Here is a 15,503-nt window from a genome sequence, read left to right as displayed (position 1 = left end):
GAGCCTTGGGTTATTTGTGGAGGACAGGCAAATGTGACAAGAGCTGACCCTGCTCCCACTGCAGCTGAGGACACRGCCAAGGGGAACACCCTGCTCGTGTTTTTTGCCATGAAAACAAGCAGGTTTGKTCAGGATTATGGTCTGTTTGATGAGCTCACACAAGGGCCACACTCTTCTCTGGGACAGCACATTCCCACCCAGGGAGGGCAACCAAGGGAAGGCACAGGCTGAGTCTCCTTCTACAGACCCAGGCAGCATTTTTAAAATAACCTCGAGACATTTTTGGCATGTGAAAGGGCAAGAGAAGAGCCTAGAAAGCCTTCCTAGAAAGGTTCATCTGGTGCTTGAGGGTAAGAAAGGCCTTCCTAAGAATACAGAGTACACATCATCTTGGTCCTTACCTGATGATTTTTCTCTTTTATATTTTTTAAAACTATTAGAAGAATTTCTGGGAAAAGGCTGATAAAGATCAGGAGAATTATTGCCAGCCATGTGGAAACAGAAGTCAGCATATGAGCAAATACAAAATACATTCTTTGCTGCTTCAAGAAAGGCCTGCAAAAGAAAGGATACAAATAAATTCTGGTTAACATGGATTTTCCAAGAAAGTCAGAATCAAAGGAGACTTCAGATCAAGCTGTTAGCAGTTATGCCTCCCTTTCAGATGGAGGTGGGTACAGCACAGAAACACACTGTCCATCCTTCTCCCAATCCATCTCCTGCCTCCAACTGCACTATTTCTGCAAGTTTGTCACGATCCATTTTGCATCTTCMACATCTGTTTCTTTTCAGGGTGGGAAGGGGTTTGAATTTTGTCACCATCACTGAAAGATAAATTATTCACCTTATCAAAAACCAGATWATTTTATTTCAACTTCAGGCTTTGCTATAGCTTCTGGTTTGGGTTYGATAGTGGAAATCCAGAATCTCTCACTCACAACAGGTTATTTGTTCCTTCCTCCCTTCCTTGATGAGGGAGAGCAACCAACAGATGCTCGTGGAAAAACACCTCATCAATAACTGATGACAAGGATCCCAAAGCAGTTTTTGCTTATTGTTAGGTCAAAAATATTGAGCTATGCAARTTAAACAGTAGAAAGAGTTTTCAGTAGGAAACTCACACATTTCAGGATRGAGATGTGGCTAGATTACAGATCTGTTGGCCAGCAAGAGTCAACTCAAGAGTTAAAGCTGGTGACCCCCAAATAAAATATTGAAATCTGTTCCACATTTTTATTAGCAGTTTACTGGATCAGGGATCCAGCCAACAGCCCATGGGAAAGCAGAGGTGCAAAATGGGAGATGCTGCATCCTGTGAACACCAACTGAACATTTCCAGCACAGAAAATACAAAACCAGTAATATTTGTAATGGACTAATGCTCACCTGGCCTTTRCAACACATTAAACCTAAAATCCTGGTTGTACTCAAATCAATGAGAAATTCTTCTACTCAGATCCATGATTTCAACACCAGGACCTGTGCTTTCTCCTATTTATTTTTCCCTTTTAAGCAGTCCCAGAGCACCAGGTCCTCTCACTCTGCATCTTCCTGATCTGTTCCTTCCATTTCACTGGGTTTCCTTCCACCATGAATTCTTCCTGTCTCCCTCATCCACATGCACAAACTGACCATAAAGGGTTTATTTGAGAACCTTCCCAATAAAGACCAGAGCCTCATCAGCAGAAATGACCCTGTGGGCAGAAATGCAAAGCCCCTCCTGGATGATGCCCAGGGTGGTCTCTCTTTTGGGCTGAGAGCTCCTCAAACTCATCTCATTATGAACCAACCCTCTGCCAGCACTTTGGATGGAGGMATYCCTTCTCATCCAGCAGAGAAAAGGSGTGGTRACCATGCTCCTRTCACAGCAAATCCTGGGATATCCCAAATGGAGAGGCTGCAGCCACCCCCTCTCACAGCCAGAGCCCTAAAAAAGCACCAGGAAAGGACAAAGGGTACTTGCCAAATGACTCCTCCCCAGAAGAATGAGAAAAACACATAGAAAGCAAGGGAGCCCCAAATCACAAAGTGGTTCATCCACGTCCAGAATCGGGTGTCYAATGCTAGCTGTGGGAATAAAAAGAGAGACAAAACAGGCTTTAGATGCAGAGTGCTTTTCATTGTATTTATATAAAATTTCACATTAATTTGCAGGTTCTCCAAACAGCTACCTCTGTGCACATGGGCACCAGGACAAACATTTTAAATATCCACAGTCTGCACCAATGTTAACAGGGAAGCAGTGCCATTCCAATTGTAACTGACACCTTTTAATGGAATAAATTTGATGCAACCCTTGATGCTACAGGAAAGAAACATCYAAAGGTTACAGGGGCTGTAATTGCCTCTTGTCACCACCTGAACCAAACACAACAGACCTTTTGTAAGGCCTTATGCAAACAGTTTGTTCTGGAAAGCTCCATGAAACAAAGKAGATTTGCTCTTGTTATTTGACACGTGTGCTTTTGTGATCACCCTGGCACTGGGCATTGTCTGAAACAAGGTGGACAAATCCAAATTCTCTATTGCTCCTCTCCTCTTGCTGGAACTGAACATCAAGGGGTGAAAGCACGGGGAAAAGTCAACCATAACCAGCTGGAGTGCTCAAAAGAGGGGAAAAACCAGGAAAAAAATTAACCGAAACACCTAAAGGCTGCAGACGACACAAAGGACAATWAGCAGGTTCTGCTTCTRTGGAAGAAGAGAAGATTTGAGTGTRGTGGAAAAMATTCACAGACATTTCATCTTCTACACATTCACTCCACAGTTTTACGAGCCTTGGAAAACATCTGCAATGAGTTACCACAAAAGGAAGGGAGATGCTGACCTTGAGAGTGACGGTGAACACCAGCACGGTGAAAACAATCGTCCCAAAGGTCCAGTTCCCAAACACCTGAAAAACACATTCCATTGCCCCAGGAGTCTCAGGCCTTGTCCTGGAGAGGCACAGAGACRGGGACAGGGACGGGGTGCAAGCAGGGAGCAGAGGGAGGGATGGGATGGAGCGATGCTACGGGAGATGGACGCTCGGAGAGGCTCCAGACTGCACAACTCGCCGCCCCAACGCCACCCTGAGCCATGCAGTGCCACACACACAGGTGACCCAGAGCTGGTGACAGCTACCACCTCCTACGAACAGCAAACTCATTGCACCACCTGCATTTTCAGCATTTCTTGGCAATTTACTCAGTTTCTGCTTTCTGGCCACACTCATGGTCTCTTTGCAGTCCCATCTGCAGAATGCACCAGKGGGGACTTTTCCAGCTGGTTTGGTTTGTGGACACTAGTGACTATGCACACAAAGAAAAGCAGATACTGGATATAAATCCAAATGATGGCAATGAATGGGAGGGATGCTTACCAAAGGCTGTCAAGATCTGAATGCATACATCAAAACAGAAAGTGAAATGTAAAAGTTTTCAAAAAATGCAAAAAAAACTAAAGTCAACAGGAGTGAAAAAGGAGTCAATCAAACATACATGGATATTGTGAACAATTGCTGGTAGCAGTTCTTATAGGCATAAGTGTTTACAGAACAGGACATAACCACAGATCTTATTGTAGTGCCACACAGAATTGACCTCTGAAGGCATTTGCAGAACATACCAGTGCTTCGTGTTTCATTCAAATACAACCAGAATGGCAATAAATACAGAAAAGCACTGATCTGACAATACAGGGGCTTGACTGCATACAGCTGGGGCCATAGATGTTGGCACTGATGCGAAGTATGAATATAATTTATACATAAATTTCATCAGCTTTTCTCCAAAAAAAACGTTCAGGTATTTTCAAGAGTCACAAGCGATGGTGTAAAGAAGTTTTCCATCAGTTGAGATCTAATAACACAGTGCACACATTGCTTGGGGAAACGRTCCCTAAACAGCTCAAACCACCACGTGTGGAAGCTGCCCTGCACTAATGCTTYGCTCTCTACTCAGTTAACCAGCAAAACAAGAAAAAAAWTTWWAAAAAAGGAAAAACCCTGCATCTTTTCCCCTCCTCTCTCTGTGCAGGTTAACCCAAGCAGCCTCCACAGGTCTCTCATGCAGCGATGCAAGCGCTTGTCCCCAGCAGAGGCACGAGCAGGCAGGCAGAGCTGTGTGTGAGACTAGTCATTCTACCTAGTGAGCATAACCAGCTCTACCCTGTTTCCATGGCGATCTGGAAAAGGTTTTATTTCAAGCATTTGCTGCAGAATCACACCATAAGCAAGGCTACACTGTTGGACAGGACTGGAGACACACTGCACAGATTAAGCACGCAGATATTCCCTGCCAGGCGTATCAGAAGGCAGTGCACAAAACAAACACTCATCTTCCTTTTTTTTTTTTTTTTTTGGCGGCGTTACCTTTCCGTTATCTTCCAACGAGGAATTTTGAAAAAGAAAATAAACCCCAAAGAAAAACACGAGTCCTTCAAAGGCGCCCAGAAAGGTCCAGTACAGGAACGGCCTCCACTGCAGCATTGCATTATCCGAAACCTTCCTGCCAAGAGATGGAGGAACAAGAACATCATTAAAATCACATTTAGGGTGCTCTGCAAAGCTCCTCCCAGGCAGGGCATGGCTGGGCTTTGGGGTGAGCCCTTGCTGTAGGAGGCAAACCACAAAAACACCTAACAGTGTCCTGGACATAAAGAACACTTGCCATGTGCAGCTGCTGATCAACACAGATCACAAAAGCTTCAACACATGAATTGTTTTATCCTTCTCTAGGACCCTTGGATGAAAAAAGGCCAAAGTGAACACAGACAACACAGTCCTGAGCCTCTCAAGCAGCCTCTGCACTGCCCATGGTGTCTGACATCACCTGCTAAAATTTAAAAGCAGGGTAAGGTTAAAGAGCAGCTGTAAGGGATGCATCACATCCGTGGTGTGCTTCCCTCTTTTTGTTGAATGCACAATCCTTTTTCCAGAGAAAAGCTCTGCAAGTCCTGTTCCCTGAAGTGCTGTTTTTCTGCACAGGCTGAAAATAACCTCCTGAATTGTATGGTGGGTGTTTTTATCACAGGGGTTGTAGCAGGAGGCTCTTGGCTGAATATAGGAAGAGATCTGGTATGGAAGCAGCAGCAGCAAATAGATGGGCTATGAGCAAAGCTCTGCAGGGACCACACACAGGGCCAGGGCAGGAGGGAGTTAAAACAGTGCCCTGCATCSTTATCTTTTCAGATTCATTTCTTTAAAATTTGAAGGCTGGTAGGAGATAAAAGCACTTTTATGTTAGAACCCCAAATCCCCACATTTTTTGCATTRTTCTCCTTAACTCTTAAAGCAATACATCCATTTCCAGCATGATGCACTTTGCAAACCTGTGTGGTGCTGGGCTCCTACAACTGCAGTTCCTAAAGCCAGAGCCCATTGAATCCTGTGCACGATGATGCAGTGACCACATTCCAAAATATCACAGTCTGGGTGTGAGAAAGGAGCAARGAGAAACCAGACTGGAACTGTGGGCTATTGCAAGGAGAGAAAATGAAGCAGCTTCCTCCCAGTGAGCTGTGTTTTGCATTGCCATGSCTGTCCTGCAGTGCTCTGGTAAACAGGCTGTTTCCAGAGTCAGGATCTGCACTGCAGCAGCTCAGCACTTCCTCCAGCAGCGCAGCGGGGCTCTGCATCCAGCAGCACATGCACACTCATGAATATTCAAACCAAGGCTGCTCCCCCAACACACAGACCCCAGAGATCAGAGAGCCCACCAGGGGAAGGCAAAGGGGCCCGCTGTTATTGCTCTCTGTCGCACAATATTCAATTACCAAGCTATTTAAAAATACACACGCTGGCATTTTGCCATCTGAGTGAAGAAACACGGGTCTAATCAATCATGCCTCTCTCAGTGTTTACCTCAAAGCCACCCAGCCCCTTCCCAGCCTTACAGCTCTCACTATATTCACAGATTTTTCTATACCTAATGCAACTTTCAGCCAGTATTTTAGGCACTGTAATTCCCTTTGCTCTCTGTGCACAGACATCACTCCTGGCTCGAGCTCAGCGATGCCACACACAGCTCTCACCAGAGAGAAGCATCACACCACAGGGCACGGGCCAAAGCAGCCCTGTGCTGGCTTTTCCACAGGGCTGAGGTGGCTGCCAGGCTGGGGAATCAGCAGCAGGGACTGAGAGGGGCTTCCTCCAAAAAATCCCTTCCTCAGTCTCTGCTGAAGGGCTGCCCTGAGCACACGTGTGTGGACAGGGCTGGAAGGAACAGGGAGAGCAWCTCTGCTTCTGGGGGAGACTGCAGCCTCTCCCTGCTGCAACCAAAGGAGAGAAAACAAGGAGCAAAGCAGAGAGAGTCAGTCTAAAGTGGCCTTTCCCTGGGCAACGTGGCAGAAATCTGAGCATGTGATTGATGAGCAGAGCCCCTGCATTCTGATAGGGGAACCTGGCCTGTGCAGGGGAAGCCTGGGKGACCATATCCATTCAGACAAGCTGAGAAACTGCCTGCCTGGGCTGGGCTTCAGGAACATTCATCTTTCTCAGAATGAATGGATCTTTTCCCCTCCRTGCATTACATGCTCTGTCACGTGCTTGGCTCACACTGCCTGGCTCAAAGGTAACGTGAATGAATGGTCTGGCCACGCTCACAGCTCCATTTTTCTTACRGATGAAGAATTCCACCTCCAGTTTACTCTTTCACGGAGATACAGCAGTGCAATTTGCCACACCAGACACTGTCAGACASCATAAACACGCAGAAATAGGCAGGAAATACAAAACTGCTCAGCTTGAATGCAGAAACAGCTGAGGCAGCAGGGACAGAAATGGCTTTTTCTGCAGTTGATGGTGATCCCATCACTGACACAGGACAGGGATTCCTGCACCCCCAAACTGCAGCCATGGCTAGCAGAGCTGGGCAGGGGCTCACCCTGCCAGGAGCACTCACATGTAGAGCTGAGGGTCCGAGGTGAGCGTGTCAATGCTGATGTGCTGCTCCAGGAGGCTGTAGGCCAGGATGGGCAGCGAGGTGAAGCAGATGTTGTACATGGTCAGGTAAGCAGCATCGTACAGTGGCTTGCAAGAGGGAGAAAGGGTAACATGAGAAAGACTGAAAATCCACTTTAAAAGCCTCACCACAAAGAAATGAAAGCATATATTCCCAGCCCTTGTCTCTCCATACCCTGCAGATTCATCCCTTTGTCACAGCCACATCTGACAGGGGCTGTGCTCCGTGTGATCCCAGGGGGAACAAAGCACCCATGGGTGGCGTGGCCAGGAACCCCTCCCAGTGACAGGAAATYTGGTAACTGCCTGGTCTCATCTCCAGCCTACCCTCCAGAAACCACGACTCAACAGCCCCATCACAGCTTTCCTGTTGCTGCTCCTGTGCTGCTGTGTCTGTTAATACACTGGATGCCTCCTGTGGCTCTCCAGACTGTTTTAGAGGAACTATAGCTTCTTTCTCTTTAACAAAAGAATAAGGCAAGTGTTTCTGCCAAAACAAGCAGAGAATTATCTTTCATCATTTACTCTTCCTGTTAACTTTTGAGCACAAACAGATACAAAAGCCCTTGAGTTGACACGAAAGCCAAAGCTCTTTTCTCCAAGCACATGAACCYACTCACCACATGGATCTGTCCCTCTGATGCTTACAAGAATAAGCAAAGCTCTGATGACACTCACTGTGTGTCTTTTTTTAAAGCTGCCATAAAAGAATGAACCATTCTTCCTTTTGAGTGACACTTTTAATGCAGCAAAATGCAGCAGAGAAGAAAAGATCAGGAAATATCATTCTCTTAAGAGGAGCAGAAGTAGCAAAATCAGGCACTGACAAACCAGCTAACCCCTTCTCCCACTGCTTCAGGAAGGTGTCCACCTGTGTGTATGGCTGGTGCATGGAAAARGAAAGAAAGCAGATTGCTTTCTTTTTACTTATGGTCTCAAATATCATGTCCCAGCAATAAGGTCAGTTCCTTCTGTCCCCTAAAGCAGGGTGGTGAAGGGACAGGGATGCCAAAAGCCACATTTCTGCCAGGAAGCCTCACTATGCCATCTGCTTTTTATTCTGACTTTATAGACAAATCACTGGAAGTTACCTGCTGTGAGAATCCACAAAAGAACTGGTATAAAAACTGTGGCAAAATGAAGCAAAGGTTCTAGGAAAACAAGAGACAAATGGTCAGYAGGCAAGCACTTGACTTCTCAATCGAAACCCAAGTAGTTTTTCCTGTTATCAGACATTAGTGTCTGACATTGCAACAGCAGACAAGGTAGGGCACTTGTTCAATCAAGCACAAAACCAATCCAGTGAGCAGTGAGTATCTGCAGGAGACACCAGAAGAATGCTCACATTGCCCTGTAGGCAGTGTTTTCAATGGACAGGCACATGACAGACACAGCCTGCTCTAGGGAATGAAAACAGAACTCCAGGATGTCCCCCACATTTTTTTTCCTATTTATTATTTATTCTATTGCCTAAGAAATGCACAGTATAAACAAAGAAATCAGCTGCACACTGCCCCTTACCTTATAGAAGAAATACTGTACAAGGTGTGCTATTCTCACATAATACAAATGCCCATGTGCTAGTAGCAGTTTTCTTAAATGTTTAAACTTTGGCACAGCATAGTCGCTGTTTCTGGAGGCCTGACGTCCTTCTTTGCCTTTGATACCTGCAGACAGAACACAGCAAGGGGTTAATCCTGAGGGGATGGAATCTGGACACTGCCCAGGGCTTTGCTGACATCACTCAGTGTCTCAAGGCATGACAAAGGCTGTGTTTSCMTCTGRGTGCCCCAGGAGAGCAAACACTCCYACACTCAGTGCAGTTTTGGCTCCACAACACTCAGACCTGCCTCTGGAGTTTTTCAGCTATATTTAGGCTGCTCTGTGATTTCCTGTAAGAGTGTGGTGAAGGGTACCTAAGCAAACCTGCTGAAAGGTGAGGAATTGGTTCCCTGTGGGCTGGCCTTCACCTCACACAGCTTGGCTATTCCACTGCAGCTGCTCAGCCTCCTGAGACATCCCCATCTAAAACCAAATGAACTGCTCTGGATTCCCCTCATTAGAGGGCACCACAGCATCTCCAAAAACAAAGAACGTGCCCTTTCTCTTCCACTGACCCTCCTTTAGTGATATTATAGAAGTCTCCCGTATTTCTGACACCAATGTGCAGACAGGAGGAGCTCCCAGGCTGATGGCAGCCCTGCAGACAGTGCAGACAGTCCCCAAAAAAACACAAACAGGGCCCCTGTGCTGAGCTCCTGTGAGCACTGAGGTCTGACACTCTGCCCTTAGAACAACTGCCCCTGATCACTCACTGCTCATGCCCTTTTGTGTGAGTCCCAAGAAATCCCCACCAGCACCAATTTGGTGACAGTTTTTGAACATAATCTGCAGTGTATCAGTGACAGAGAGAACGGGACTGTCACAGGGGAGCAGYGTGTGCTGATCTCATCTCTCTGCCTTTCACAGTGATGATGTGAAATGGGCACAGGGTGCTCAGAGAGGCTGTGGATGCCCCACTCCTGGGRACACCCAAGGTCAGGCTGGACAGGGCTCTGAGGAACGTGCTGTAGCTGAAGATCTCTGTGCTCATTACAGGGGCTGGACCCTTCAAAAGGCCCCTTCCAAACCAAACTATTCTCTGATTCTGTCATCTCAAGCTCATACCTGGAGTTAAACCCCAGCTCCACAGAAAGCAACAGCACATTTTCCACATTTCCAGTGGGATTGGCTCAGCCATGTGCAATTGGAAACACGGACTGCACCTCAGCAGTGAGCCCCACCAGAGCAGATGGGTCTCGGGTGAGAGGGGAGCTTCAGGGAGTCTTACCTATCCCAACATGTGCTTCCAAAATCATACTGACATCATTTGCACCATCCCCTATGGACAGGGTTATCGGGCTGCCTTTTGTGTTCTTCACCATTCGCACAATCTGAAAGATTTAATAAAAGGACAGCAGAACCCAAAATTCAGTTAAAAAGCCTCCAGAGACCTTCCCATGGCTCCCCCCAGGATGAGCWATCAGGCTTTTACAATATAGCAGCAATACAATACCTGGAGAGTTCAGGTTAATAAAAGCCCTTGCTACTTGYTCTGCAGTCACAAGCAGAGCAAAAGCCCAATCCAGCTGTGCAGGGCTGAAGGACAGTAATAAAAAACAAAAACATCCCATCCTTCCCTTCTGCCAGACCCTGCCCTGCCAAAGGTGCCTTYTCTCACGCATCTCAGGGTGCAGAAATGCATCACTGATCAGGCTGGGACATCATCTGCTGGAGTGAGGAAGTCACAGACTCCACTTGACAAGTTCGGAAAGGAAAAAAAAGAACAAACTGGGAGGTTTTGTTTATTTCTAATTGGCCTGGGTTTATGGCTTCTTGCCAGCATGTTAAACAAAGGGTTTGCATTCAGATTTGAAAGAACAGTGTGYTTTCATCACGCTCTGAAGCTCAGACAAGGCTCACACACAGCCTGGAGAAGCCCTGGTTGATGAAGATGATCAGGTCAAGTCCCAGCTGATGAATTCAGCGTGTGTCACATCACCCAGTGCCACCCTTCAGCCAGGGAGAGGTAAATAAATACCTGTGCTTTCTGCAGAGGAGCCATCCGGCAGCACAGCACCGCAGTGCACTTCAAGCAGATTTGGAGAAAAATGCTTTTGTAATTGCTAGAGCCAGAGTCCTGAGAAGGGTTGAGAATCAGCGACAGCGTGGAGCCATCTATGATCAGCCCATATTCTTGACTCAGTGTCCAGCTCCTGGGGCACAACAAGGAACAAATTTAAACATCACCAGGATAAGAAGTCAACCCAGCTGCTTGTATTGTCTTAGTGAAAAGAAAATTGGTTTTGGGTTAATCTTCCCATCCATTTTTTGGGGCTTAGCAATTTTGAAAAGCTTGGACTTATCACATGCCCTTGACTAAAGGAACAGTGCAGTTAAGTTCAAAGCAGAGCAATACTAGAGCTGATGAGCAAAGGAACCGGTGGCAGTGTCTGCAGTCCCCAGGGCCACAGCACAGCCCCATTTCTCTCCCCAATTTGCATCTCAAACGCACTCAGCCGGGTCCCTCTGGCTCACACACCTCTTCAGGCCTCCCCTGTTCTTGGGAACATCCTGAATCAGCTTTTTGTGGTACTCCAGCAGCAGCTCATGGAGCCGATCCTCCTTCCTGTCGCTGTCGCCCACCGTCCTCGCCGTCAGCTCCAGCAGCTCCGTGCTGGTCTGGAACAGCCTGCAGGCGTAGCAGGTGGATTTGGCAGTTTCCATCTTGTCTCCTGTCAGCACCCAAACCTTCATGCCAGCAGCGTGCAGGGCTTCGATGGTCTCTGCCAACTGCTCCTGCAGCCTGCAAGCAGAAGGCAAATTCACTTCTCAGGTTGGCCATCACCTCACCCACAAAACCCTGAATCTGCAGGTGGAAATTGCAGCTCAAGAGAAGTTCAGTGATTTCTCACATGTGGGGCTCACCCAAATAACCCTGACTCTGCAGGTTAAATAAAATAAATAGCAGCTCAAGAGAAGTTCAGTGACTTCTCACATGTTGGGGAAACCACTGCCATAGAAATATGGATCACAAGACACCAACACCCAATTTTTGTTTGCAGGCAAAAAGAGAACTCGCTGCTTTATGCTCTTGACTCCCAGGCCTCACAGCAAGGGTTTAATTTACACTTGCAGTTACTATAACTGAATGTGGAATTGAATTTGTTTTGATGTGCAAATTAATGCTGCGTGCTTAATTCACTCTCCAGAAGTGCAAGTATTTCTGTAGTTTCATTAATAAATCCCAATTCCTACTACAGCAGCCAATTTAAGCAACAAGGGCACTGTGAAATGGGTTGTGCCATGGTGTAATTAATTGCCCTGGACACTGCCAGCATCTGCCTGGCTGCTCAGCTCCACCAAAACAACATCACAGAGAAATCACAGTGCTGCTGTCACCTCTTTACCTGTCTTCCACAGCAGTAGCCCCAATCAGGTGCATGTTTGCTTCTGTGTCATCAAAAACCTTGGCCATCTTCTCCTCCCTGTCCTGCAGAGCCATCTTGGCTTCGTTGAGCTGTCTGTCWATTTTGTCATACTCCTTCTGAGTCAGTTCTTTGAAGGCCACGCAGAGCGTGCGATAGCCATCCTGGCAGCAGGAACGAAAGAAAATAAAATGGATAAATGTCCCCAGCCCAGACTTTTACAGCCCCTCACTCATTGTGTTAGTGTCTGCCATCAGTGCTTCTGGCAGTACTGACCCTGAGGGCAAGGACAATTTGTTGGCTTTTGTCAAAATAACAAATTTCTCTGTGTTTATACAATAACTTCTTCCTGTCAGAGCAATCACRGTTCTGCTCATTATGTGCAGAAAATATGGCAAAAAGAAACTGARAGAAGGCCCAGGGCTGAGAGTGCAGCCAGCAGGGAGAGCAGGGACCAGTGCCACCACAACTGGGACCAGGCTGCTGGTGTTACTGCTATTTTTAACTGGCCTGGGAGATGCTTGGCTCTAACTGTGATGGAAACCATAGAAGTATATCAAATAAAGGTGGAAGCCAACAAAACAGAAAAGGAAAGAAGCCTGGCATCAAAACAATGTGAAGTGACAGTCMCATTTTTGACACTTCCCTCCAAAGCAAGGTCACATCCCTATTTTTGGAAGAAGGCTTTCCTGACCCCAGGAGCCAGCCAAATTCCATCTGTGTGCTCACCATAGCATTGCGGTCCACATGGACCTTCGTTGGTTGGATTTCTTCTTGCTGCACCCGTGGAAAAATAGAGGAGTCTGCTCCTTTACAGAAGAGAAGCAGCTTTCCTAAAAGCAAATTATAAATAGTTTAAAGCACTTACAAGCTGTAGAAAGACTTAACAACGTCAAAAGCAAGCAAGGGATGCAGAGGGAGGAAATCTGGCAGGACTAAAGAACGAACTGCTAGAAATCCAACTGCCTACCAAAAATGGCCTTTCACCAGCCTGTGAAAAAACCTTTGTCAGGCCCAGCTGAGACTTGGGGTGTCCCCACCTGCCTCTGAGCAAGTTTGTTGCATCAGGCTGGACACTATTTCCTATTTGTAAGCCGTGGAATCCTTTCCAGGGAGGGTAAAACCCAAACCTCACAGGGCTGACACTTGAGAAGGATGGTGACCTCTCAATTTTTGTCTGTTATTCCCATGAAACCCCATCCCACCCAGGGGACCTTCTCACATGTCTTCCCTGGTGTTTGCTCCAGCCTGGAACAGGGCAGGCAGGGAGCTCTCACTGCTCTCATCCCCTGATCTGCTGTTGGTCCCAAACAGCTGCCACGAAGGAAAATAAACCTACGGCAGCCAGGCTGAGTACAGAGCTTAGTCAGGCCAGCCTAGCAAGCCCAGAATGAGGAGGTTTTTCCCAGCTGTGCCCTGGGTATGAGCCCACACCCACACTGTGCCCATACCTGCACTGCTCCTCACAATGACGCTCATGCGGCGCCGCACGGGGTCAAAGTTCAGCACGTGCAGAAGTTGGTACCTTTAAAAAAGAGAAAAAAGCTTTGGCTCAGTAAATGAAAAATAGGAAAATAACTATCTGAGACAAAATCACTAACAATGAGCTGCAGGARCACCCTACAAGTGGCATCACCAACTACGGAAAGTACTTTTTACAGCTACTGCACAAGAAAGGAGAGGAAAAACCCCAAATTCCAGCTTTCCACGGGTGCTCTGAGCACGGGACAGAGGGTGTTGAGTTCCCACCAGTGCACCAAACCCCCAGGCTGGGCAAGGCTCAGCAGGGAATGGGCCACCACGTGCCACAAGCAGGGACACTGAGCCTCTCATCTAAATAAGTTTCTTCMGAAGGGATGGAAGAAGTGAAACTTGCTTGTGATGGCAAATTTCTGGGGAGAGCTGGGAATAGGTCACTGACTGTCAGGTGTCCACCACGCTGTGAGCACAGGGTAAAAATCTAACTATTTTCAGCTCTTGAGAGGAAAAGGGTTCCAGTGAATGGAGCCACATCACAAGTTTAGGCTCACAGGGTCCTGCTGTGAGCCCCAGCCACTGCCCAGAGGTCAGCAGGCACCCCGTGAATGCCAGGAGCCACCTGCACAGCCTGGCACAGATAAAGGACACACACAAAGGGCTGCAGGCTTTTCAGGGAGCTGAATTTAGACACCAGTAAACCACCCGTGGATTTTTGCAAGTGAGCCTTTCAGCCTACACCTTGATGTGCCRTGCTTTGTGAAGGGGACAGGAGTTGTGGGGCAGGTCAGCACGGCCTGACAGCCCTCAAGAAACAGCTCTGACCTTGCCAGGCTGACCAAACTGGTTCAAGAAGCAGGGCAGCCCTGTCCCTCAGCAGMACTTACATCTCAGTTTCATTCTTTTGGTTTCGTATTTTCATGAAATCGTTTTCAAGTCCTAGAAAAGTGAAACCATACCTGTCAATAAACAAAAGGACAGAACAACATTGAAAACACCCATTGGCACATTTGACACATCACAATGTTCTCRTTTCGCCCTCTGCACTGCAGGGGAGGGCAGAGAAGGCAGTGAGGCCGAGCTGAGGAGCAGGGCTGGTGTTTGCTCTCTCCATGCAGAGCCTGCTGTGATGTTCTGGCACTGCTCCCATCACTGGAGAGCTCGGGCACTGGGGCACACAGGCACTGTGGACACAGCCCACCAGGACCCTGGCACATTTACAAACCATGAGTGAGCCCACACWGCTGGAACAGCCTCCACCTGCACCCTGGGGCTGCCAGCAGCAGAGAATCACTGAATGGATGGCATCTTACAGATCACCCAGTGCCAAACCCCTGCTTTGGGCAGCATGTCCTTCACTAGCCCAGGCTGTCACAGCCCCCTCCAGCCCAGCCTTGAGCATCTCTGGCWGGATTCTGATGTGGGGCTGACAGCWGTATCCACCCCATTATTTTAAGCACATGGGAACCGTCTCTGTTTGTAGGGATTAGAGCACAAGGCCATGTGGGCTCCAGCAAAGACACCCCTGCCCCAGCTGGGCACTGCAGAGCTCGGGGCTGCTCTCAGTGAGTGCAAAGCACAGCCTCCCAGGGAGTGCTCAGGGCAGATCCTTTACAGAAAACCCTTTAACACAGAGCTCATCTGAACCCACAGATGAGGCTCACAGGGTGCAGGTCAGGTTCAGCACTGCCAGCACAACCTGCTTCCCAGAGGGACTGTGGAGAGGGGTCTATCACTGTCAGATCCCCCTCACCTCCCTCCTCCCACCAGAGAGAGGGAATTAATAAACCAACACCTTCCCATTCTTACTTCTCAGCGCCTTTGACCAAGGCGATCTCGTCTGGGGAGGAGGAGATGTAGGTGTATTTACGCTCKGGGTGTGCTGTGGGTCCATCCAGCTGGTCTGCCTCCTTGATCTGCACCGTGTGGCACAGGCACAGGGCTCTCAGGAACAGCTCCTCACGGCTCTGGGGAGGATGGATGGAGGAAGGGATGGTGAGCAGGAGTGCCACAGCACCCCACAGGCAGCAGCAGGACTGCCACAGCACCCCACAGGCAGCAGCAGGACTGCCACAGCACCCCACAGGCAGCAGCAGGAGTGCCACAGCACCCCACAGCCA

The 15,503-nt window shown here is 48.0% G+C and overlaps 1 protein-coding gene across 1 annotated transcript in view; it reads right to left on the bottom strand.

Moving 5' to 3' along the window:
- ATP11C (ATPase phospholipid transporting 11C) overlaps positions 1-15,503 on the bottom strand; it is a 42,239-nt gene that overhangs the window by 5,272 nt on the left and 21,464 nt on the right. Inside the window, 15 exon segments of the mRNA XM_057385114.1 lie at positions 402-555; positions 1,964-2,067; positions 2,828-2,893; positions 4,352-4,487; positions 6,882-7,009; positions 8,032-8,091; positions 8,462-8,607; positions 9,771-9,873; positions 10,521-10,695; positions 11,022-11,285; positions 11,890-12,071; positions 12,637-12,740; positions 13,359-13,432; positions 14,271-14,342; positions 15,193-15,350. Of these exon segments, the coding sequence (XP_057241097.1) occupies positions 402-555; positions 1,964-2,067; positions 2,828-2,893; positions 4,352-4,487; positions 6,882-7,009; positions 8,032-8,091; positions 8,462-8,607; positions 9,771-9,873; positions 10,521-10,695; positions 11,022-11,285; positions 11,890-12,071; positions 12,637-12,740; positions 13,359-13,432; positions 14,271-14,342; positions 15,193-15,350 (1,926 nt within the window).

Source organism: Malurus melanocephalus, unplaced genomic scaffold, assembly GCF_030028575.1.
Source record: "Malurus melanocephalus ecotype Western Australia unplaced genomic scaffold, MMel_1.1 scaffold_790, whole genome shotgun sequence".
Classification (NCBI taxonomy): Eukaryota; Metazoa; Chordata; class Aves; order Passeriformes; family Maluridae; genus Malurus; species Malurus melanocephalus.
Note: the sequence above shows the minus strand (reverse complement) of the source record. Positions and strands in the feature narration are given on the sequence as shown.